At 45.4% G+C, this 25,792-nt stretch overlaps 2 protein-coding genes across 2 annotated transcripts in view; one reads left to right on the top strand and one right to left on the bottom strand.

Annotated features, from left to right (window-relative positions):
- heatr5b (HEAT repeat containing 5B) overlaps positions 1 to 5,015 on the bottom strand; it is a 102,034-nt gene extending 97,019 nt beyond the window's left edge. Inside the window, exon 1 of the mRNA XM_078541736.1 lies at positions 4,830 to 5,015. The gene's annotated coding sequence lies outside the window, so the exon portion shown is untranslated. The remainder of the gene's footprint in view (positions 1 to 4,829) is intronic.
- An 8-nt stretch (positions 5,016 to 5,023) lies between these two features.
- On the top strand, positions 5,024 to 20,733 carry gpatch11 (G patch domain containing 11). Its single transcript, XM_078541738.1, has 8 exons — positions 5,024 to 5,186; positions 6,937 to 7,163; positions 9,593 to 9,634; positions 10,935 to 11,055; positions 12,146 to 12,236; positions 16,663 to 16,773; positions 17,324 to 17,405; positions 19,785 to 20,733. The coding sequence occupies exons 1-8, from the start codon at positions 5,128 to 5,130 to the stop codon at positions 19,838 to 19,840; spliced, it is 789 nt and encodes a 262-aa protein (XP_078397864.1). The 5' UTR covers positions 5,024 to 5,127; the 3' UTR covers positions 19,841 to 20,733.
- Positions 20,734 to 25,792: the final 5,059 nt, after the last annotated feature.

The raw sequence follows: 25,792 nt of genomic DNA, 5'->3' as shown, positions 1-25,792 counted from the left end.
TGCGGAGAGGAATACAGTTAACATTTCGAGTCCGTGTGACTCTTCAGCAGAACTTAATTAAAAATTAAGCACACAGTTGCAAAGAATGGCCAGTCTAAAAGTTATTTTAGTTGAGTGTTATCGTTGCCAGGTTAATAAGGCACTTTAAAAAAGCAAACAAAGCACTGTTGTTCATTGCTAGAGGAACAGAATTGAAAAGCAGAGATGTTAAATTTATACAGAACTTTGGTTAGACCACACTTGGGGAACTGTATGCAGTGCTGGTCTCTGGATGCTGAGGTACTGGAGAAGGTGCAAATAAAACTAATTAGAATTGTGCCAAAACTGAGCGTTTATAACTATCAGGAAAGATTGAACCTGCTGGAACACACTTTTTTTTTTTCTAGAGAAGATTGATGGGTGACCTGATAGAAGTTTAAGATTATGAAGGGGTTTGATAATGTAGACATAGAGATATTTCCACTTGTGAAGAGATACAAAATTAGAAGTCACAAATATAAAATAGTTGCTAACAAATCCAATAAGGAATTCAGGAGCAACACCTTTACCCAGAGTGGCTAGAATATGGAACTCCCTACCACACATAGTAGGTGAAGCAAATAACAGATATATTTAAAGGGAAGCTAGATAAGTACAGGAGAGAGAAAGAAAAAGATTATGCAAATAGAGTGAGAATAAGAAGGTGGGAGGAGGCTTGCTTGGAAAATAAACACTGGGCTAGACCAGTTGGGTTGAGTGGCCTGTTTCTGTGCTGTTCACTTAATGTAATTCTACCATTTAAAAATGTTGACTGTTCAAACAAAATAAAACAGCTGTCATTCACAGATGAAGTTCAGCTCGGTGAATGTAAAACTGCAGAGTGAAAAAGATAGCTTTCCAGGGTCCTAAATTTGGAAACAATCTGTAATAACACGGAACGCTTAGAGCTATATTTTCAATCATTCTCTAATTTTAGTGAAGACATAAACAGGGTGGATAGAGAGAAGCCATTTCGCATGCTGGGAGAGTCCAGAACGAGGAGGCATAACCTTAACATTAGAGCCTGGCCATTCAGGGTGACATCAGGAAGCACTCCCTCACAAAAGAGTAGTGGAAATCTGGAACTTTGCGCCCCCCCCCCCCCGTTTCCCGCAAAAAGCTGTTGAGATTGGGGGTCAACTGAAATTGTCAACACTGAGATTGATAGATTTTTGTTGGGTAAGGGTATTAAGGGTTACAGAACCAAGGTAGGTAGCTGGAGTTAAGATGCAGATCAGCCATTATCTCATTGAGTGGTGGGGGGTGGGTACAGGCTGGGGCGGTCTGAAACCCAAATAAATACATAGATGAAGTCACTGACCTGAAACGTTAACTCTTGTTTCTCCACACATATACTGACCCCTGTCCTGTATTCCTATATCTAAGAATGTGGTTTTGTACTCAAACTTACCAGCTCATTACTGGAGAGGGGGAAATATTTCAACTGTTTCCTCACACTGCTGTATTACTCAACAGGCACTTTCAATAATAATGAAATAAAAACCTCAGCAGATCTGGCAGTAACTGTGGAGAGAGAAACAGAGTTAACATTTTGAATTGAATCATATTGGACTCGAAACGTGAACTTTGTTTCTCTCTCCCAGATGCTGCTAGGCTTGCTGAGTTTTTCCAGCACTTTCTGGTTTTATTTCAGATGTCTAGCATCTAGTATCTTGACTTTATTGAATAATAATAATGGACTATTAGCCCGGGTCAGGGATGATATTGCCTAGGACGATACCTGCTTCTTCCAGGAGTAATCATATATGAACAGTAAAGAAATTTCACTATGCCTCAAGGTCGACCAAACAATGTTCTGAGGAACCATGCTACAATGATGAGAGTAATGCATTGTTCACACTCTGGTCCAATTTGCAAACTGTTTGTTTTGAGAATTGAGTGTCCTGGTCAATATTTATCCGTCGGCCAATATAAACTAACTGCTGTGCTTCCTACAATGGTGGCTATGTGTCAAAAAGAAGTTAATTGGTTATAAAATGCTCTGGGATGGCTGGAGGTCATGAAAGGCACTATATAAGCTTTTTGAAATGGGGATAACTGACTTCCTGTCAAATAATTACAAAGTAACTGTAACACGGAAACAGGCCATTCAACCCAACAGACTCTGTGGAATACACATCTTCACAGGACTAATATGATCCAGATCATGATCAGCTATTCCACTGCACCAAACAAAAGGGTAAGAACTTCACTTCCTGCAGCACAAAGGACACGCAAATGTCAGCAACGCTGGAAACCAGGAATAAAGACGCAAGGAAGGGGGACGGGCGAGGAGGCGGCAGAGGAGGCGGCAGAGGGGGCGGCGTGAGGGGGCGGCGTGAGGGGACGGGGTGAGGGGACGGGGTGAGGGGATCGGGCGAGGGGACTGGCCGGGGGGCTGCAGAGGGGACGGGCGAGGGGGCGGCAGAGGGAACGGGCGAGGGGGCGGCAGAGGGAACGGGCGAGGGGGCGGCAGAGGGAACGGGCGAGGGGGCGGCAGAGGGAACGGGAGAGGGGGCGGCAGAGGGAACGGGCGAGGGGGCGGCAGAGGGAACGGGCGAGGGAACGGGCGAGGGGGCGGCAGAGGGAACGGGCGAGGGGGCGGCAGAGGGAACGGGCGAGGGGGCGGCAGAGGGAACGGGCGAGGGGGCGGCAGAGGGAACGGGCGAGGGAACGGGCGAGGGGGCGGCAGAGGGAACGGGCGAGGGGGCGGCAGAGGGAACGGGCGAGGGGGCGGCAGAGGGAACGGGCGAGGGGGCGGCAGAGGGAACGGGCGAGGGGGCGGCAGAGGGAACGGGCGAGGGGGCGGCAGAGGGAACGGGCGAGGGGGCGGCAGAGGGGGCGGCAGAGGGGGCGGCGTGAGGGGGACGGGGTGAGGGGATGGGGTGAGGGGATCGGGCGAGGGGACTGGCCGGGGGGCGGCAGAGGGAACGGGCGAGGGGGCGGCAGAGGAGACGTGCGAGGGGGCGGCAGAGGGAACGGGCGAGGGGGCGGCTGAGGGGACCGGCCGGGGGGCGGCAGAGGGGACGGGCCGGGGGGCGGCAGAGGGGACGGGCCGGGGGGCGGCAGAGGGGACGGGCGAGGGGGCGGCAGAGGGGACGGGCGAGGGGGCGGCAGAGGGGACGGGCGAGGGGGCGGCAGAGGGGACGGGCGAGGGGGCGGCAGAGGGGACGGGCGAGGGGGCGGCAGAGGGGACGGGCGAGGGGGCGGCAGAGGGGACGGGCGAGGGGGCGGCAGAGGGGACGGGCGAGGGGGCGGCAGAGGGGACGGGCGAGGGGGCGGCAGAGGGGACGGGCGAGGGGACGGCAGAGGGGACGGGCGAGGGGACGGCAGAGGGGACGGGCGAGGGGACGGCAGAGGGGACGGGCGAGGGGACGGCAGAGGGGACGGGCGAGGGGACGGGCGAGGGGGCGGCAGAGGGAACGGGCGAGGGGGCGGCAGAGGGAACGGGCGAGGGGGCGGCAGAGGGGGCGGGGCGAGGGGACGGGGCGAGGGGACGGGGCGAGGGGACGGGGCGAGGGGACGGGACGGGGCGAGGGGACGGGCGAGGGGACTGGCCGGGGGGCGGCAGAGGGGACGGGCGAGGGGGCGGCAGAGGAGACGTGCGAGGGGGCGGCAGAGGAGACGTGCGAGGGGGCGGCAGAGGGGGCGGCAGAGGGAACGGGCGAGGGGGCGGCAGAGGGAACGGGCGAGGGGGCGGCAGAGGGAACGGGCGAGGGGGCGGCAGAGGGAACGGGCGAGGGGGCGGCAGAGGGGACGGCAGAGGGGACCGGCCGGGGGGCGGCAGAGGGGACGGGCGGGGGGCGGCAGAGGGGACGGGCGGGGGGCGGCAGAGGGGACGGGCGGGGGGCGGCAGAGGGGACGGGCGAGGGGGCGGCAGAGGGGACGGGCGAGGGGGCGGCAGAGGGGACGGGCGAGGGGGCGGCAGAGGAGACGTGCGAGGGGGCGGCAGAGGGGACGGCAGAGGGGGCGGCAGAGGGGACGGGCGAGGGGGCGGCAGAGGGGACGGGCGAGGGGGCGGCAGAGGGGACGGGCGAGGGGGCGGCAGAGGGGACGGGCGAGGGGGCGGCAGAGGGGACGGGCGAGGGGGCGGCAGAGGGGACGGGCGAGGGGGCGGCAGAGGGGACGGGCGAGGGGGCGGCAGAGGGGACGGGCGAGGGGGACTGGCCGGGGTGAGGGGGACTGGCCGGGGTGAGGGGGACTGGCCGGGGTGAGGGGGACTGGCCGGGGTGAGGGGGACTGGCCGGGGTGAGGGGGACTGGCCGGGGTGAGGGGGACTGGGCGGGGTGAGGGGGACTGGGCGGGGTGAGGGGGACTGGGCGGGGTGAGGGGGACTGGGCGGGGTGAGGGGGACTGGCCGGGGTGAGGGGGACTGGCCGGGGTGAGGGGGACTGGCCGGGGTGAGGGGGACTGGCCGGGGTGAGGGGGACTGGCCGGGGTGAGGGGGACTGGCCGGGGTGAGGGGGACTGGCCGGGGTGAGGGGGACTGGCCGGGGTGAGGGGGACTGGGCGGGGTGAGGGGGACTGGCCGGGGTGAGGGGGACTGGCCGGGGGGCGGCGACAGGAGGCGGGCAGGGCAGGGCAGGGAGTAGAGGCTGCCGGTGGACTCAGGGTCAGGAGGAGGAGGCGGGTAAGGGGGGCGGGATGTATGTGAACCCTCTCTCCCTGAACTCGCTCCCGAGATCCAGACCGGTCTCTGGACACCCCTGTCCCCGGGCAGTGCCGAGTGTCCGGCCTGTACAGGGCGGTGTACAGAGCCGGCCCGGCCCGGCCAGGGCCGCGGGGCCTCCCGCTGCGGCCCAGCTACTCACCCGCTCTCCGCTTGGCCTGGCAGCGGGGGAAAGCCTTCAGCCGGCTGTAGGCAGACACCGCCAGTCGGTCGGACACTCACTCAGTCGCCGCCGCCGCCGCAAACCAACCCTAAGCCCGTGGCCTCCTCACTCAGAGCCGGCATCAGTGGCCCGTCACCCACCGCGCAACCGGTACGCGCACGGCCAGCGTCGCCCACGCGCACACTGGTGCGTCAGCTCGCTGGCCTTGCGCAGGCGCAGTTCCCGCCGTTGGCCGAAGCGGAGTGAGGGTCGGGGAGGGTCAGGTCGGGTCAGGAAGATGGCGGCCCGGCAGGAGCAGGACGATGACTACATGTCGGACGCCTTTGTCAATTTGCAGTAAGAGTTCAGATCGTCCGCCAAGGGGCTACGGGCAGGAGCCGAGGCCGGGGATTGGGCCTGGTTAGAGGGGGGTGTTGACGCTAAACATGTTGAATAGAAACAGGCCCATCCCGTGAGAGTCTTTAATCTCCACACAGTCCTCGTCACTTGTCCCCCTCTGGCCCCATGTCCCTTCATTCCATCATCCCCTCTTCCCCTCCACCCAGTCTAAGCTTAAATCTTGACATAGTTTCTGCCTCGATCACTAACCCTGGAATCAATTCCAAAACTCTCCGCGTGAAGAAGGTTCCCTTGGTTTTAAATCTTACATTTAAACTGCTGTTTCTGTCCTCACAACAATTGCAAACTGTGCTTCTAACTGCACAACACCAAGTGAAATTGCAGTCAGTTTAGATGAAGACAGATAGAAAAAATTATTCATATTACTTCACTTAACTTCTAAAATAACCGAACCAATACCATCATAAGGTTAAATACTGCAATAATGTTTGTTCCTGTAGTAATTCGCAGAAAGAACTCGCACTGAAACGATGATTTGTACATTCCAAAGGATTTCACAGCAATTAATTACGGTTGACATATTGTCCCTCTAGTTTTGTAGGCAAATGTTTATGCACAGCAAGCTCACATAAACAGCAACCAGATGGATGACCAGTTAAGCTGTTCTAGTGATGTTGAATTTTGTCCAGGGCTTTGGGAGTGCTCCATGTTCCTTATTCTTTGAATAATGTCACTTGACACAGTAGTATTTTTCCTTAATGTGGGTGATGCTGCCATTTATTGCCTGTTGTTAGTTGAAAATTAAGATGGATGAGCTCTATTGGTGGCTCATCAATTACATATCCATAAAGCCGAGGGAATTATATGAAACCTTCATAAATCACTGATTGGGCCTCAGGTGGAGATTTGTGTCCAATTCTGGGTACCACACTTCAGGAAGGTTATCAAGGCTTTGGAGGACAGGTAGAGGAGATTTACGAAAATGGATGAAAAACTTCAGTAATGTGGAGACGTTGAGGTTGTAGAGCAGAGACAGTTATGGGGAGATTCAGTCGAGGTGTTCAGAAGTATAAAGCGTTTTGACGGACTAAAGAAGGGGAAACTTTCCACTCGCAGGATGGTCCATGACTGGAGGTTGTAGGTTTAAGATAATTGGCAAAAGAAGCAGAGGGGAGATGAGATATTATTTTCGGTAGTGAATTGTTGTAGTGTGGAATGCACAACCTGAAAGGCTGGTGGCGACAGGTTTGGTAGGAACTTTCAAAAGGATTAAGCACTTTAAGGGGAAAGAGCTGGGGAGTTGGACTAATTCAATAGCTTTTCCAAAGAACTGGCACAAACATGATGGACTGAATAGCTTTCTACTGTGCTCCATGATTCTATAGGTCCAAATTTCATCCCTGCTCTGTGCTGAATTTGATTGTGGTCAATATGATAGTAAAGGTGCCTCAGTTGTTCTCTCTGTCCCTGGGTTAACAAGGGGAAAATTGGCTGGGCCTCCTGCTCTCGATCACTGTCCAGCAACACCAGCTGGAAGTGCATGTGTTGGGATGTTGGGGAATGTACACCATGGCCAAATAGCCACCGACACAGGCACACGAAGAAGAGATTCTTAAGGGAACTGTTTGAGAGTCACTGACTGCCCTGAAACTGTCTCAACAAGGGAGGGTCAACGTCTTCAAGAAAGATAGAGAGATAAATCTGGCAGCGATAATTAAAGCGATTGATGCCATTCATGTTCACTTAGGCAAGATGTCAAACCAGGACTGGCAATGGTTAGAAGAGTGAAAGAAGAAATGCTTAAGAAAGAGCGTGCACTGGAAATGATCCTGGAAAACAAGCAGAAGAGCAAAAAGGAAGAAGAGAAGGAGAGACGTGAGACCATGTTACAGAGCTCGTTAGGAAGTGAAAACAAGGGATTTGCATTGCTTCAGAAGATGGGGTATAAAGAAGGTCGTGGTCTTGGCAAAAGTGGTACGTTTCCAGTCATCTTTGATTGTTTGAATTGTTTTCTGAAGGATGTATGTGCTGAGTGCAGTGTTTAATCAAAGCATTTATGTACTTTATTGTGAATTGTAATGATAAAATCCTGACTATAAAAAAAGGCCAGCCAAAAAAACCCAATTTAAAATAATGCAGATTTCAAGCTGTGCCATTATTTCATGGGAATCACAACAGCTTGAATTTTTATACATATAATAAAACACTGCAAGGCACTTCACAAGAGCATAATTAGACAAAATTCAATACCGTGAAGTATTAGGAGATATGAAGACCGGTGACCAAAAGCTTGGTCGAACAGGTAGATTGTAAGAAAGATCTGAAAGGAGAAAAGAGAGCTTGAGAGTCGAAGAGATGTGGGAAGAATTTCCGGAGCTTAGGGCCTAGGCAGCTGGAGGCATGGCCACCGTTGGTGGGGCAGTGAAAATTGGGGGTGCACAGAGACCAGAACTGGAGGAGGCCAGAAATCTTGGGAGGGTTGTAGGTCTGAAGGAGGAGACAGAGACAGATGAGCTCAAGTTTGCGAAAGAGATACCGGATAACTGAGGAGATACCAGCTCAGTGTTCCTGCCCATCTGTATGCTCTACAGATACTGTAATGAAGATAAGCAAGTGAGAGACAGTGGAGTGAGGCAGGACCAGCTGGATTGAGGATCTGCAAAGCCTCAGATTAAATGTTAAAAATATTGAATGAAATAAACCTACAGGTCAAATTCACTGGTTGCGAGTTCCTTCAACTGGTCATACAACATGGTCAAGTTTACTCATCTGGTGTTTTTAACACCAAGGAGGGACACCAGTGACAATATTCATTTGTAGAGGCTTTTTCTACACTGCCACTCAAGAGCTAAGAACATTTTGCATTTATGAAGTATCTTTACTGTTTTTACAAAAAGAACATCCAACAAAGATCAATTCAATGCTTTCTTAGTTCAACAGCTCTGGTCCTCAGTCAGTGTGAGTATGCAATTTAGAAACAAGATGCACCGTTTGAACCATTTGGCCCATCGTGCCTGTGCCGACTCTTTTAACGATCTATCCCATTAGTCTCATTTCCCTGCTTTCCCCAGAGCCTGCTCATTTTTCCCCTTCAAGTATTTATCTAAATCACTTCTGAAAGTTACTATTGAATATGCTTCCACCACCCTTTCAGGCAGCTCCTTCCAGATCATCATAACTCACCATGTTTAAAAAAAAAACTTCTCACCTTCCCACTGACTCTTTTGCCAATTACCTTAAGTCTGTGTTATTAACCACTGGAAACAGTTTCTTATTTACTCTATCAAAACCCCTCAGTATTGTGAACACCAGGTTAAGGGAAAAGCAAAAACGCTGCAGACGCTGGAAATCAGAGAGAGAAAATGCAGGAAACATTCAGCAGGAAGGACAGGAAAATGCCACACTCCAAACATGAACTCACTTTTTCTCTCTACAGAAGCTGCTCGACTTGCTGAAAGTTTGCAGCTTTTTCTGTCTTTATTTTCATTATTGAAGTCTCTATCTTTAAAATGTAGAATTGCATAGAATTATACAGCACAGAAACGGGCTGTTCATCCCAACAGTTCAGTGTTCATTCACATTATAAGCATACCCCATTTCTTTCTCTCTCATAAACACATCCCTGCTTTTGTCTCGACCATTCTAAATGATAGTGAATTCCACATTCCCACCAGCGGGGTAAAGACACGTTCCCACCAGTGGGGTAAAGACACATTCCCACCAGCGGGGTAAAGACACGTTCCCACCAGCGGGGTAAAGACAAATTCCCACCAGTGGGGTAAAGACACGTTCCCACCAGCGGGGTAAAGAAGTTTCACTTGAATTTTTTGCAGGATTTATTAGTGACTATCTTCTATTTATGGTCCCTAGATTTGATCTAACTCACAAGTAGGGGAGATGGTGGCATAGTGGTAATGTCACTGGACTAGTAATCCAGAGGCCCAAGCTAATGCTCAGGGGCCACAAGATCAAATCCCACCACGACAGTTGGAATTTAAATTCAATTAATAAAATCTGGAATTAAAAGCTAGCCTCAGTAATAGTGACCGTGAAACAATTGTCCATTGCTGTAAAAACCCATTGCTCCCTGGTCTGGCCTACATGTGACTCCAGACCCACAGCAATATGGTTGACTCTTAACTGCTTGCTGAAATGACCTAGCAAGCCACTTATTTCATGGACAATTAGGGATGGGTAACAAACGCCGGCCTTGCCAGTGATGCCCACTCCCCGTGTAAGAATGCATTTTTAAAAATGTTACGTAATGCATGTGTATGATTGTAATTTAAGAGGAAGTGACTCAGCTGCAGAGAGTTCATGTGGTAGTTTAACTTGCACTTTGGGAGTGAACTGATAAAATGATAATTATTAAAATCTCCTAAATGCAAACTTTGTTTTTGCAGGAAATGGTATTGTTGAACCTATTCCACTACAGATCAAGACGGGTAAGTTAATCCCAATTCACTATGATACTTTGGAAGGGGCTCCATTCTCTTATCTCAATAGATCTGGTCCTCAGTCAGTGTTAATGTGCATGTTAAAAGCAAGATACTCATGTTGGAAGCATTCAAATCCAGTACTTATCCCCAATCTACCATGCAAAAGATTGTGATACAGATAGGTTAAAGGGTATTGTTTACAATGTCAATGAGTTACAAAGCAAGGAGAAGTGGTTGTGGTTAGTAGTTGGCTGGGGAAGGCTTTGAAAAGCAGGAAGTGAGTTCCACAGAGATGATGAGTTTCATGAAAAGGACAATCTATCAAGGCCTAAGAGAGAAATGGGCTGTAGGAAGTTTGAGAAGGAAGTAATGAGGGAGAGATTGGGCCAGCTATATAGATTGTTTGAAGTGCCTCTTTCTTCTGCGTTGGGTTTGCCATAAATCCCTTTTGTCCAAAGACGACTCCTTTTCCCAGATGCTTTAATGTGCTTTGGAGCCAGGGAATGGCCATCCCCTTCCTGGTTTGGTTTTTAGTTTCCTACTCCAGCTAGATTTCAGTGATGTATTTGTAGCTGTAGCACATGCATGGAGAAAGAGCAGGTTGCTGTGTATATGGGTGGTTGCAGGGGCGAATTAATGTGGGAGCAACTCAGAGACATTGGACCAGTGGACAGCAGCAGCAGTGATGGAGCCATACCCCTGGGAATCAAGGCTGAGCAGCTGTAGGGCCAGATACAGTGATGGGCCATGAGCGGAGTGAAGGCAAATGTCTATTCCCAGCAGGGAACTTGTGGTGCAGGTCTGGTGGAGACAGCAGATTGACACTGGTGAGATGGTCCATTTGATTGGCTTCTTCCTCTGGTTCCTGTTTCTGTAGAACCCTTGAACCACACTCTAGCATTGGGAGGAGAAAGGGAACTTGGACTGATCATCGTGAAGTAAGAGCACAGGAGGCAGGCTGTGATAGTGGGGCAGCTGTGAAGATCATGAACAAAGCAGTTCTGTGTTGTTGGGGCTAACTGTTTGGTGTTTACAGTATATTAATTGTGTTAAATTATATGCAGGTGGTGGGCATTAACTGGAAATTGTGTCCCTATAAATAGATACAGACAGCAACGGTGGTTGTTGGGTTAGGAGGTTTTTGCTTGGAACTGCAAATAAATACTTGTAAAGATGTACTGTAATGATACACATCAGTGCTGCATCATGTTTTATAAAAGGCAGCAACATTGCTGATAATCTCTTTGCGATGTATGTGATTGACTGACATGCAAGTTGTCGACTGAGTGATGTTTTACCATTGCAGGACGTGGTGGAATTGGCCATGAGGCAGCCGAGAAACGGAAAGCTGAGGAAACGACAGAACATCGCAAACGAATGTCACAAGTGAAAAAACGAGCAGAGGAGTTTGCCCTTAATGAATATAGGTACAGTAGATGGCTATCTGAAACATATATATTTAATGAAAGCATAATTTTGTTGGAACTTGAAGAAGAAAATGTGCAGAATGTGAACCGTGATCATCTATTTTAAAAGCGTAAGAATAATGTAAAGTCAATAAGATTTTTATCAATTTCTTCCAATATAAATTCCTTTGTACATATTTATAACGGCAACAGCCCATGTAAACTTGTCACACTAATTATAGCCATTTCAACAATGGGGCCACTGCAGCGCCACCACTGACAGGATTGTCTTTATAGGGCATAAGTTCAAAATTTGCAAATGATTCAAAACTTGGAAGTATTGTGAACTGTGAAGAGGATAGTAATAGACTTCTGGAGGACAGACAGGCTGGTGGGTTGAGCAAACACGTGGCAGATGAAATTTAGTGCAGAGAAGTGAGAGGTGATTAATTTTGGTAGGAAGGAGGAGGGTTGGCAATATAAAATAAAGGGTACAGTTCTAAACGGGATGCAGGAACAGAGGGACCTTGGGAGTATTTGTGCATTAATCATTGAAAGTGGCAGGGCAGTTGGAGAAAGTGGTTAAAAAGGAATATGGAATTCTGGGCTTTAGAAATAGAGGTATGGAATACAAAAGCAAGGGGATTATGATGAGCCTTTATAAAGCTCTGGTTTGGCCTCAACTGGAGTATTGTGTTCAATTCTGGGCACCGCACTTTTGGAAGGATGTGAACTCTTTTGAGAGGCTGCTGTTGCCCTTACTGATTTTTATCACTCCACCAGTAACAGCCATACTTTCAGTAGTCTAGGCCCTAAATTCTAGAATTCTGCTCTTAAAACTCTCTGCTTCTCTCCCTCTCTCTCCCTCCTTTAAATCATTTCTCAAAACCTCTTTCACCAAACCTTTTGTCACCTATCCTAATATCACTTTAAAGGCTCGGTGCAAATTTTGTTTGCTAATGCTCCTGTGGAGCGCCCTTGAGACGTTTTTAAGAATGTTAAAGGCATTATTTAAATGTAGTTATTCAACATTGTATTGTTCAGTCTGGGCTGTGTTTATAAAAATCAGCTGGTGGTTTCAATTTGTCTATTTTTCCTTCTGACCTTCCAGGCTACATGTCAGACAAAAAAAGGATCAACTTCAGATGGAAGGAGATCTAAGGAAGAGCCAGCTTGCCTGTCAACAACTAGATACACAGAAGGTATCCCAACTAACTTTTAGCATGATTGGAATCAGAGGAGGCCATTCAGCCCTTCAGGCTGAGATCTCACAGATCTGTATCTCAATCCCACCTACCCTTCTTAACTCCATATCCTTTCATAGCCTAAACCAACAAAAAACTTATTGATAAAAGCAAAAAACTGCAGATGCTGGAAATCCAAAACAAAAATAAATATACCTGGAAAAACTCAGCAGGTCTGGCAGTATTATTGATCTCTGCCATGAAAACTCCAATTCACCTTCAGTATCTATAATCTTTTGGGGTAAGAATGTCCCAGATTTCCAGCTCCCTTTACTTGGAAAAAATGCTCGCTGATTTCCCTCCTGAAAGGCCTAGCTCTAATTTTAAAATGATGTCCCTTCATCTTTGATACCCCACCAGAAGAAATAATTTCTCTGTATCTACCCTGTTGAAACCTTATAAACACAAACACTTAAATCTGACCTTCCCTTAGACTTAACTTCTCAAGGGATTACAAGCCATTTTGGAATTTTCTGGATTATAGAATGATGTTAGAATGCTTAACCGCAGATGTGTGAACCATGGATATCACAGAATCACAGAATATCACAGTGCAGAAGAGGTCCTTCGGCCCATCGTGTCTGCACCGATACGTGAGAAACACCTGACCTACCTACCTACCTAATCCCATTTACCAGCACTTGGCCCATAGCCTTGAATGTTATGACGTGCCAAGTGCTCATCCAGGTACTTTTTAAAGGATGTGAGGCAACTCGCCTCCATCACCCTGCCAGGCAGTGCATGATATGTTGTATATTGTGGCATATAAGTCGACCTTTGTAGCCTCCAAGAATCCTTTCAAAACGGGGATCAACTTGTATGCCGAGTATAAAATGTGAGCAGCCGGTGTTGGTGTGGCTGGTCGCCATTTTGAAATGTGAGAAAAATAACACCAGAACTTCAAATTAAATCAATGTGACACATTTTATTGAATGTATGAATTGTACAAGGATTCCTTTAACCGCAATCAAAATGTTTTAAAAACCATCAAATTCATTGTCTTCGGCAACTGATGCAAAGAGTTCATCAAATTCATTATAAGTCACTTTGGCTATGGCATCATTATAAGGATCGCACTGGATCAGATGTGATGCTTTCGGTTTCAGAGTCATCCCTCCACAACAAATCATCTTCCTCTCCTTCCATTGAATGTGATGTTCCGCATTTTTTTGAACAATCCGATGATGGTTTGTGTATTAATAACATCCCGTGATTTAATGATGAAACCACAGAAAACGTCAAACGGGGCAGCACACATATTTCCACTCTTTGTGAAGGCTTTATCAACCATCCACCTATTTCATTCGGTGTCAACATGGTCCTTGAATGGCTTGTTGAGGCACACATCCAAAGGTTGAACTACCAATGTTTGACTTCCGGTATAATCACAATTTGGGTGTTATTTCTTTGCAGGTGCCTCTTCCTCTCATCGGTTAATTGGAGATCTGAACATGTTCCACACTAATAAGCTGCGTTTTTTATGTAGGCTACCACCACGCCCATTTCACACATTATCGATGCACAACTTCATCCAACCATTGTCATGGGCATGCACAAAACTCCTGCAGGCAACTAGATTTTTGGCATGGTTTTACATTTGACAATTGCATTTAAAAATTACCATTGGCTTTAATTTTGTTGCTTTGGCCATGCCATTAGCAATATTTGGTATTAGCAATACCGTGAATTCTTTCTTCTCGTGTCTGTGGTTTTTACTAGAATTGTGTTAAAACCTTCTTTTTCTCCATAGTTTGGTTGCTGAGCATTTTGTCCGTGTTGCCGATGTGGCATAATGGCTACTCGTTCTTGATGATAAATTGCTGGAAACTGGTAATTTTGGTATCGAGATCTTTTGCTAGTATCTGGGGGATCTTGGTCTTCTGCCGCAACAGCAGACCTTTTTACTCCATAAAGTCGCTACAACAACTAGCTATTTGAAACCTTTGATGGACTCAGGGTTTGAATTGGTCCACTTATACCCATTGCATTTCTGGTAATGATGTAACCCATTCAACACATGTTTCTCATGATCAGGCCAGTAGCTGGTACCTGTTCCCATGGTACATTTGGTCTTAGGCATCTTCTGCAGGGCGGATCCCTCCTTCTTCCATTCTCCCACCAGCTTTTCACTAACACCAGATTCCCTCACTGCAGCACTAGTTAGCAAATGTTACGACTTCGGAGCTTCGCACTTCATTCTTTTTTGCTTTGCATTTCTGTTTGTCATTTCTTTGCATTTCTGCTCTGTGTGGGCATATCTTAAACTCCTGCACACCTTGGCAACACGACCAGTATCTTTGTTTTGTTCATGGAATGTGGGCGTCACTGGCTAGGCCAGCATTTATTGCCCTTGTTCAAAGGGCAGCTAAGAGTCCAGCCACATTGCTGGAGCCAGACCAGGTAAGGATGGTAGACTTCCTTCCCATTAGTCCACAGTAGTGGACCAGATGGGTTTTTATGACAATCGGCAATGGTTTCATGGTCATCATTGAACGTCTAATTGAATCCAATTTATTGAATTCAAATTTCATCATCTGTCGTAGTGGGATTTGAACCTAGGTCCCCAGAGCATTACCGTGGGTTTTCTGGAATACTAGCCTAGTGACAATGCCACTATGCCACCACCTCCCCATGCTTGATTCCATGCACCGACTTGTAAGATGAATAAAACATGCTTTTCTGAGGTGTCGACTTATACATTGAGTATAGACTCAAACATGATTTTTGGAGCGAGAAAGTGGAGTTGCCTTGTATGCCGGATTGATTTATATGCCGCAATCTACAGTAAATATTTAACTGAAGCATAAAATAGTGATAAAATATAAAGCAGTAAAAAAAATTGTTTTGCTTATCCAAATACTGTATCTTCCATTTTTCTACTCCCAAAAAAGTATTGTACTAAGATGATGCCGTGAGTTGCTTGGGTGTGGTCAAGAAATTTTCAGACAACTAGTGAGTATGAAAAATAAATTTCTGGACTGGAGAGGCTATGGTGATATCCTTTCTAAGGTGTGGTGCTGAGAACTCAATGCACTTTTCTTGATGGGGCCAAGACTGTACAAGTGAAGCACAACTTCCTTCCTTTAGGCGATTGGCCAACATACCCTTAGCTTTTTTGATTCCTTTTGGTACCTGATCACTAGCTTTTAATAATTTGAGTGCTTGGACTCCTAAATTTCTCTGCTCTTCTACAGTTCCTAGTTTCTCAGCATTTAGAAAGTATTCCAATTTATCTTCCTTAGATCAAAAATGGATGACCTAGCTCAACTCTAACACTTAACACTAGCTCAAATGAAACTCCCATCTGCCATAGATTTGCCCACTGACATAATCAAAGCCATTTAAAATGACTACTGTTTGACAATTCAAGCCAATAAAAATCTAAGGGGAGAATTTTTCCTATGGTGGGTGGGTTGGGTGGGAGCGGGTGGGGGCGGGCACAGAGCTGATAGCCGCCCACGATCGGCTATGCCCTGTTGTTTTGCACGGGTGGGCCAATTAAGGCCCGCCCAGCGTAACGTGCAGCCGGTAGCGCTTAGTGCTATCTGTGCGGGCGGAGGGAGGAGGGAGAGTCGGGGCCTGCGCTTTTTCGCGCATGCCCGCGAAAGAGCGTTTCAATCTCCCTGAGGCACGGATCTGTCTTGGGGGGACTGAATAGATTAGAAAATATTTAAATAAATGAAGTAAAAATTTATTTAAACATGTTCCCTCATGTGACATGTTTGTGAAGTTTGGAAATTTAAAAAATTTATTTTATAAAAGCTTCAAGAAACCTCATCCCGCCCGTGGATGAGGTTTCCTGAAAAATGCAAAGGTCGCTTGGGCTCTTCGCCTGCCTGCCAACCTTAAAGGTTTTACACGTCATTTTACACGTCGGCGTGTTGTGCCCGCCCTCGAACGCTGACTGGAAGGCTCAGCCCTAAGATTCAGATTTGGTTTTGTTGTCTTTCAAGTGGAACCCCCATCAAGGCTGCGTCGGGAAATCATCTAATAACATTTTATTCTGGTGCTCTATCTTACTTTAAACTCTGCAACACTGCTCCATATTAAATTTTCTTTCATACTATCCTTCCTGTCATGCTGACCTGTCTTATGGGTAAGATGTCAAACCAAGTCCCTTTGCCTCCTTTGCCCTCTCTGGTGGATGTAAAAGATCCCACTGCACTATTTCAAAGACGAGTGGGGGAATTCTTCCTGGTGTCTTGCCAATATTTATCCCTGAACCGGTGTCGCTAAAAAGATGATGATCTGATCATCATCACAGTCCCAGAAACTCTGTAACCAAACTGTACAATGATGTCACGATGTAGATGTGTGAATATACAGGAACTTCAATTTGTTCAATTAAATGTGAATAAATGTCCTCAATTACTGTCGTGCACAGGGTATAGGTGTCCCACAGGAAACATGGTATTGGTTGCCCGCTTCCATTGATGATAATGCAAAGGAGGAGGAAGAAGAATCAAGTGAATGGGATTATAAGACGTTTCACACAGTACGACAATTTATATTTTATCAGTTTTCATTGTAAGCTATATTTATAGATTGTGTGCAATAATTAACAGACAGTGCTAAGAAATTACCTTGTGAAATAACCTTTTCCAGTTAGTTGGTTGAACGTCAACTGCTGAAATGTCCCGAGTCCTGCATGCTCAGCTTTGGAATGTAGACAAATGGGTTTCTGCCTCATAGGGCCATAAAAGCCATAATAATTAGGACCTGGCCATGTAGCGACAAGTTTGTCTTGTGAGTGGATCTGCCAGATGCTGCCAGACCTGCTGAGTTTTTCCAGGTAATTCTGTTTTTGTTGTTGCAGTAAATTAACACGTCTGGTGTAGGAAAAGGCAGTGTATTATCACATTTGGAGCGCAGGAATATAGTGAGTCACATCTGGGCCAGGCAAAGGCAGTGGGTTACCACATCTGGAGCACAGGAAATACAGTGGATTATCACATCTGGGTTGCAGGAATATGGTGTATTGTTGGGGTTGCAATTTTCTTTATATAAGACAAGCTTGTTAATTGAAAGTGTTTTCTTGTTTTCAGACTGAGGAAAAGCTGCTGATTTTGACCAGTTACCTCAGAAGGAAATACTTCTACTGTGTTTGGTGTGCAATTTCTTACCAAGGTAGAAACATACTGTGTTTGTCTTCAGAAAGTTTGTAGATGAGTGCATGATTCCTTTTATTCCCATTCTGCAGGAGCAAAATGTTTTGGCCCATGTGGTTAACTTTAATATTGAGTTGATTTCCTGTAAGTGATGCTTTAGGAACATTAAAAGAAAAGGTTCTCAGTCATAAACACATCACTCAGCCTATTAAAAGCCCATCACTAGGCCCTCCTTTTTCAGTATCCAACCGCGTTTCAACCACCCCTCATGTTTGTATTTGGCAAATACTCCAAAGCAGCTTTCTTGCTTTGAGATGAACCCTACCTTATGCATGTCTGGCAGCATCTGCGGAGAGGAACAGAGTTAACGTTTCGAGTCCGTATGACTCTTCAACAGAACTTCAACAGATGCTGCCAGACGTGCTGAGTTTTTCCAGGTATTTTTATTTTTGTTTTGGATTTCCAGCATCCGCAGTTTTTTGCTTTTATCTACCTTATGCAGGTTTGAAAGCTACCCTTTATAAAAGGTGGTACTTGCATTTAATGTAGCATCTCTCACATCCTTGGAATATCCTGAAGCAATTTGCAGCAAATTAATTGCTTTTTTGAAGTGTAGCCTCCATTGTTTTGTAGAGTCTAAGCAACTGACTGCATGGCTGCCAAGGCTGGGGGGAAAGAGAAGTGGAGATGCACAAACGACCAGAGTTAGAAAGAAACAGCAATCTCAGAGAGTTGTGGAGCAGAAGTTCCCAAGGCCCCCTTTGGGATTACTACATTTCCAATGCTCCTACCCTGACCTCAGTCCCCTCTTCTCTCAATTTTAAAAAATATTTTACAGGACTTGAGCATTGTTGGGTAGGCCAGCATTTTTATTGCCCATCCCTAATTGCCCTTGAGACGGTGGTGGTAAGCCGCCGCCTTGAACCGCTGTAGTCCATGTGGTATAGGTACACCCACAATGCTATTAGGGAGGGTGTTCCAGGATTTTGACCCAGCAACAGTGAAGGAACAGCGACATAGTTCCAAAAGTTTCAATTAGCATAAGGTATCCCAGTCCTCAATTTCCACCCATCTCATCTTGATATTTGTCCACATAGGTCACAGAAATAGCAGATGCAATCATCAGACACCTTGTTTCCTCTCATACACTCGCTCCTGTCCAGAGGCACCATTCCCTTTATGACTCCCAGCTTCACTCATCCAACAAAACAGACTCATCCCTAGAGGGATAGAATAAAAAACTGAGGTGATGTTAAACTTGTATAGAACCTTGGCTGGAGCATACTTGGATTACTGTGCACAGTTGTGGTCAACATATTACAAATAATATATACAGGCACTGAAGAAGGTGCAAAAAGATTCATAGGGATGATGCCAGAACTGTCAAGAAAGATTGAATAGGCTGGGGCTCTTTTCTAGAAAAGAGAAGCCTAGGGGTGACCTGATAAAGGTACTTAAAATTATGAAAAGGTTTGAAAGGATAGATTTGGAGAAGCTGTTTCCACTAGTGGGAGAGACCCAAACTAGGGACCATAAATATAAGATAGTCACTAATAAATACGAAAAGAAATTCAGGAGAAACCTCTTTGCCCAAAGAGTGGTGAAAATGTGGAACTGGTTACCACAAGGAGTAGTTGAGGTGTGCAGCATAGATGTAATTAAAGTGAAACTAGATAGGTAGAGAGAGAAAGGAATAGAAGCATTTGCTGATAGGATGAGTTGAAGGGGGAGTTGGGGTGGTGAGAGAAAGGTGAAGCGTGAACACTGGCATGGATTAGTTGAGCGAATGGCCTGTTTGTGTGCTGTAAATTTGATGTAACTTCCAGTTGCCATTCCCTCATACCTTGTCCAGAAAACGCAAGAGGTGCAACGCATCCCCTTTTATCTCCTCCCACTCCACTATCTAGAACCAAGCAGTCCTTCTGTCAGAAGCACCAGTTTATACACACTTTTTGTCACAGTATACTATAGTGGCTACTCATGGTGCGAGCTCCTCTACATCGGACAGATGAAACAGTAATTAGCTGACCCCTTTGAACACCTCCATTCAAATAGATGTAAAAGATCCCAGGGCACTATTTCAAAGAAGAGCAAGCAAACTACTCCCGGTGTCCTGGCCAATATTTACCCCTAAACCAACATTGCTAAAAATAGATTATCTGGTCTTCACATTGCTGTTTGTGAGAGTTTGCTGTCTGCAACTTGACTGCTGTGTTTCCTACATTATAACAGTGACTACATTTCAAAGGTATGTCATTAGCTGTAAAGTGCATTGGAATGTCCTGGGGTTGTGAAAGGCACTATATAAATGGAAGTCTTTTTTTTAAATGTTTCTTTTTTTTTCTAATAAAAAATTTTCAATCTCGATCTTGAAAATGCCACTTCTGACTTGTTGCAGATGAAGAGGATTTATCTGATAACTGCCCTGGGGAATGTGCTGCCGACCACTGCTGAGTGACCCAAGTGCAGTGCAGAACAGTAATGGCACCGCTCGTGCTCTCTGGAGCCGGTCTGCTGAAACTGGAATGGAGTGTTGTTCTGAGTTCAAACAAACTTGCAAAGCCCAGTTGCCAATTCAAACCCGAATGTTCATGGTGGCAGATTGTGCTACGACTTGTATTTGAAAGATATATGATACTATTTCCATAGCGATACTGGGCGTCTCTCAACTTTGCGAGCTTCCTGACTGACGGGCAACTGTACACGTAAAATATTCATGCTTCTGTTACTTAATTTTTAAAGAGTCTCTGTGTATTTATTGATCTCTATGAAGTGTGCCTTTATTTGCCTGAGAATTCGATGGGAACACCTGCCATGTGCTCTTGAAACAATACATTTGGTGGTGGACCAGAGCCTGTTCAGTTTCAATCCCAGCAAGGTGCAGAGATGTTTACAAGGTCTGAAATGAAGACTGATGCAAGTGTAAAGTTATGTGTATGTGTATAGAAAAAATGGAAAGGTTTAAAAAGGTAAGACGTTTTTATTTTTACTCTTGCAAATCTCCTGCGGGATTGTTTATTGGCAGTCTGAAGTTTGGAACATAGTTAATAATGTTCATCTAACCTAGTCAGTGCCCGAAGTCAGTCAGAGCACAATGACAGCTGCTTGTAAATTTCAGGCTCCTGATCAATGATCTTTCCTTTTATATTCATTGTTAAAGGGCAAAAACTGGTGTGTGATGGACACGTACTGGAGACGAGATTAATATATCGGGTGTTGTTCATTTGTACTGTTTTTGACCTGACTGCAGATTTGTTTCTAGTGTATTGTCTCTACTGTATTCCCTACTGCTCTTTTGCTGTTTCTGTCTACATGTATATTACAAATAAACACCTGTTCTTGCTTCATATATTTTGCAGCCTAACTGTGATGTTGAACAGTAACGACTGTATTACACAGTCAACTCTGGCCTTCCTAAATTACAACAGTGACTACACTCTGAAAGTACCTCTTATCTGTAAAGCACAATAGGATGTCCTTAGGTTGTGAAAGGCATTATAGAAATTCAGGTTGTTTCTTTCTTTATATATCACCGTTCATATCATTCACCTACTCTTATTGTTGCCACATTTGACGCCTGCTAACTGAAATAAAGAAAGAAATTGTATTTATGTAGTGCCTTTAACAACCTCAGGATGTCTCAAGAGTTTTACAGGCAATGAAGTACTTTTTAAGTGTAGTGACTCTTGTAATGTAGAAGCTGAATCCACAGAGTAGTAATTTAAGAATGTTATTCATGAGGTTACTCCAGATGGAAGAAGACCCTTCAGCCATTTGATCTGATCCTCACAGAATATTGAACCCGATCATCTGCCAATTACAGTGGCAAGCTGTTTGCTCAGCGTAAACTACATTACCCTTATATGTTGCTCTGCTTCCTGTTGCATCATGTATCAATTTTGTTTTCTTTACATGATTTAATTGACTATTGGACCACCCTTAAATGACTGACTATAGATGGTGAAGCTACCTCTTGACATGGGCTTGCAGCATCTTCAGCTTTTAATTCTGTCCTTCAAATCCTCTACTCTGACTTTGCACAAAAAACAAAATACTACAGTCCAAAATACCTCTTCACACATCCAAATGATCAATGTCCTTACTTAGTTTAAGATAAAGGGAATTGCTCCCCCCCACCCACCCTGCGCCCCAACCCCCCGCGCCCCAACCCCCCCGCGCCCCAACCCCCTGCCACCACCATCATCCTTCTCTTCCAGCAATGGCTTATGTTACTGCCCCCTTGGGTTTTGAGAAGGGTTTTTTAAAGAGGTTGTCACGACTCCCTGGGGATAGTGCGCTGTCGTAACAAGCCCCACTGCTCCCTGAGCCGTAACAAATGTGAGAAGTTTAATCAGACCACCAAATTGCCCCAATTCTGCCTAACTGTTTAGGTTAAAAGAATACGAGCACAAGGTTTGTAAACTTAAGAAGTAAATAACTGTTTATTAAACAAATTATCTGTAACCAGTGGCAAAAGAAAGAAATATGCACTGCTAACTTTTAACTCTATAACTTAAACTCTACCCCTTCTTAAACCCCTATTTACAAACACACACACATAAGACACACAAAACATGAGATAAAACAGTTCAATAGCACCAATCCGGGGTTCAGGATTAGATGGGTTGACTTTGATTGCTTTCTTCCAAATTTCTTGCAGGCTGACGCGAGGTGGTCTCCCAGCACTTGCAGTCTGTGGTTCTTTGGTTGAAACTTGCTTTTAATATCTCTACTGGTGACTTTTTTCCCTTTTCCTCCTGACGGGTCTTAAAGAAAGTAGGATACAACAATGTGAGGAATAGCCAGCTAGCTACTATGGCAGGATTACTGGAGTCTTACAAAACACAGGAGAGGGAGGTTTCAGGTCTTTTCTCTTTTCAGGCTAGGAGCTGATCCACTGCACTAACCTCACACAGAACCTGGCCACTTAGTCAGGAGCCAATCAAAAAGCTGTCACTAGGCAGTTCCCTTTTAAATCAGGTCTCCATTTCAGCACTATGCTGTTCAACCTTGCACACACTGTTCCATAGTAGCAACATTGTAGATTTTCTTCTTCCTGCTCAGTTAAACCTCTTTTAACTGCAGCCATGGTAGTTTTTAAAGCCACAGTCCAAAAAATAACAATTTACATGCCTCCACCCTTAAAAATGATGAAACGCCATTTAAAAAATGCATTTCATCACAGGGTATGTGATACATATACGACAAACATGAGACTTACACTCATTCATCCATCCTTCCCCCTTATACAATCTTAAGTATTAACTGATTTCAGTAATTTACACCTGGGACAATGCATCTGCAATCACACTATCTTTACAGGCAATGTGAACAATCTTTACATTGAATGGTTGAAAAACAATAGACTCCATCTAAACAGCCTTACATTTCAAGTTTTAAAGTTCTCAATCAATGCCAGTGGATTATGGTCAGTATAGATTAGTGTTTCTCTATTATCGTCCTCTTGTTTTCTGTTCTTTATCTCTGTTCCTTTGACCTTCTTGCTCCTACTTCTAACCCTTTCCTTGCTTTTGGATTTTGCTCTTTTTTTCTTGATCTTTACTCTTGCCCTGTCCACATCATTACCACTGGATTTAACCCAGTTTTCTTTGTGTTTTTGTTCCCTGCCTTTTTGAGTTTGCATGTTTTTCCCTTTCTTTGCTTTTTCTTTTACCCCATCTTTGATTCTAGGTTTGTCCCTTTTCCCTCTATTTTTGCCTTTACTCTGTTCTCTATCTCAGCTTCTAGATTTTGATTTGTCCCTTTTTTCTTGCTGTCTGCTTTTACTTGTTCTCGACTTTTAGATTTTGATTTGGCCCATTTTGCTCTCTCTTTGCTTTTACTCTGTTTGCGATCTCTACTTCTGGTTTTCACTTCTTTACCATTACTCTGCCCTGGATCATGTGTTCTGGATTTTGACCTGACTTGTTCCTCCAACTCTTTTCCATTAGTCTGCTCTTGTGCTACTTTACATGCCCCTGTTTTCATTTTGGGTAATGGCCCTACACAATCTACTAATACTTGACTAAATGGTTCTTCAAAAACCGGTATAGGTATTAAAGGTTTGATTACATGCTGAGGTTTACCTACTACCTGACATGTATGACACGTTTTACAAAATTTGCACTGCGTCCTTATGAAGTCTTGGCCAGGTAAAATGCCTGTTTATCGATGTTTGGATTTTCTGTATTCTTACATGTCCTGCCATAGGAATTTAATGTGCTACTTGCAATATCTTCTTACGACATTTGGGCGATACCACTATCTGATGAACAAGCATCCATTCCTCATCCGCAGGTCTGTGAGGGTGTCTCCGCTTCCTCATCAGAACTCTGTTTTTAATGTAATAGCACTCTGGAACTCCTTCAGCCTCAGCTTCAGTGTGAGCTGACTGTGCTAACTTGTTTAACTCTGGATCTGCTTTCGGAGCCTCAGTTAATGAAGACATGCCAAACACTTCTTTTGAATTATCCTCATCCTTAAAGAAAGTTTCGGCTATTCTAACATCTGCTCGTGGTATTACTTTGACCCCTGGCGATGAACTTTGTTTAGCCATTGCTCTGGTCACCACACACGATGGAAAAATACCAGGGACCTGTTCTGTCTCTTCAGCCTCTCTCAGACTTTCTGTGATTATGGGCAAAGCTATAACCTTCACTCCTGCCAAATCATTCCCCAGAAGTAGATCCACTCCATCCACAGGTAATTTCTTATCCACTCCTATAACCTCCGATCCAGACAATAAATCACAGTACAATTGCACTTTGACAATGGAACCGGGATATACTCTCCACTTATCCCATTTACCAATACTTCAGCTTCCATTGAACTCTCTGGGGGTAAAACTAGGTCCTTCTCCAGCAAAAGAGTTTGAGTAGCTCCTGTGCCCCTTAATATAGTTATGGGTTTGGCTGCATCATTTGAGAAAAAAGGGGTTATCTTTCCTTTGGACAAAAACCCTTTATATATCTCACCTACCTTATTCACTTCACCTGCATTCACAGCAGTGTTTACCTCCAGACTCTTATTTGATAGTTAAAGCTACAATTTGATCCGTGGCATTTTCTTGTTGAGGTTCCCTTTTTGGACTCACTCTTATGAACCCCAATAAGTTCCATTGGCTTCCCTCACAACTTCCAGCATTCAGAACGAATGTGTCCCACTTTAATACAGTAGTAACACTTCAGCCTTTGAGTTTTACCTCCACCCTCAGTACCTTCCTTCCCGATCTGGGGAGAAGATCTCAAAGTATTTCCAGCTATCCATTCTTTACCCTGGCTACTCGCCTTCCTTTCACTCTCCCATTTTCTGTCCTTTTCAAGTTTATGGGGGTGATGGAAAAAAGGTTTAGTTTTATAGATCAGCTCATAATCATCAGCCATTATTGCTGCCTGTCTGGCAGTTGTAGCCCTTTGGTCTTCAACATGGGTTCTTATTACAGAAGATAGGGAGTTTTTAAACTCTTCCAAGAGAAACTTCTCTGAGAACTTCATAGGTAGTTTCAACTCATAATGCTTGTATCCACCTGTCAAAACTGCTTTCTATAAGCCTTTCAAATTCAATGTAAGTTTGCCAGGCTGTTCCCTTAAATTTCAAAACTCTTGCCTGCATGCTTCAAAGACCAAATCATATGCACTCAAAATGGTCTTTTTCACCACATCATAATCCCTAGAAACCTCCTCTGACAATGAGGCATAAATTTCCTGTGCTCTACCTGCTCAGCATGGACAATGTCCAGTTTTCTTTTGGCCAGTCCAGCTGTTTAGCTATCTTCTCAAATGAAATAAAGAATGCTTCAAATCTCTTTCTTCAAATTTTGAAAGAGTTTGTCCAAATTTAAACATCTATCCACTGGATTCTGATCTGGACATAAGTCCTGCCTTACCACCTGGTGTCTTTTTTTAAACTGCCAGCATTTTAGGCTGGTATTCCCTTTGTTTATCCTTGTCTCTTGCCTGGAATTCTCTGTCTCTCTCTCTCATTCCTCCTTTTCTAATCATCCAATTTCTAATTCCCTTTGGAATGCCCTTTCTCTTTCCCTTTCTGCTGCCTCTAGTTCCATTTTTTTTATTTGCAACTGAATTTGAGCCCATTCCAATGAATCACCTCCACTCGGTCGCTCAGGTATTCCTTCCAGTTTTAAATGCTGTGCTATCCCTTCGATTATCTCCGCCTTCCTATCTTTGGCAGGCAATCCTACTCTTAATTTATTTACTAATTGGATTAACCTGACTTTTGGGATCCCTTGTAAGATCATCAGGGACATCTCTTCCACTTGCAGGAAGGTTTTAGCAGTTTTGATAGGAGAAACCTGGTGTTTCCTTTTAGGCTTTATTACTTACTAAATCTACACCCAAATTGTCGTTGTCTTTTGTTACAAAAGATCCCAGACTTGAGCCCCCAAAC

Source organism: Cetorhinus maximus, chromosome 5 (assembly GCF_964194155.1).
Source record: "Cetorhinus maximus chromosome 5, sCetMax3.hap1.1, whole genome shotgun sequence".
NCBI classification, from domain to species: Eukaryota; Metazoa; Chordata; class Chondrichthyes; order Lamniformes; family Cetorhinidae; genus Cetorhinus; species Cetorhinus maximus.
This window is presented reverse-complemented; position numbering and strand designations above follow the sequence as displayed.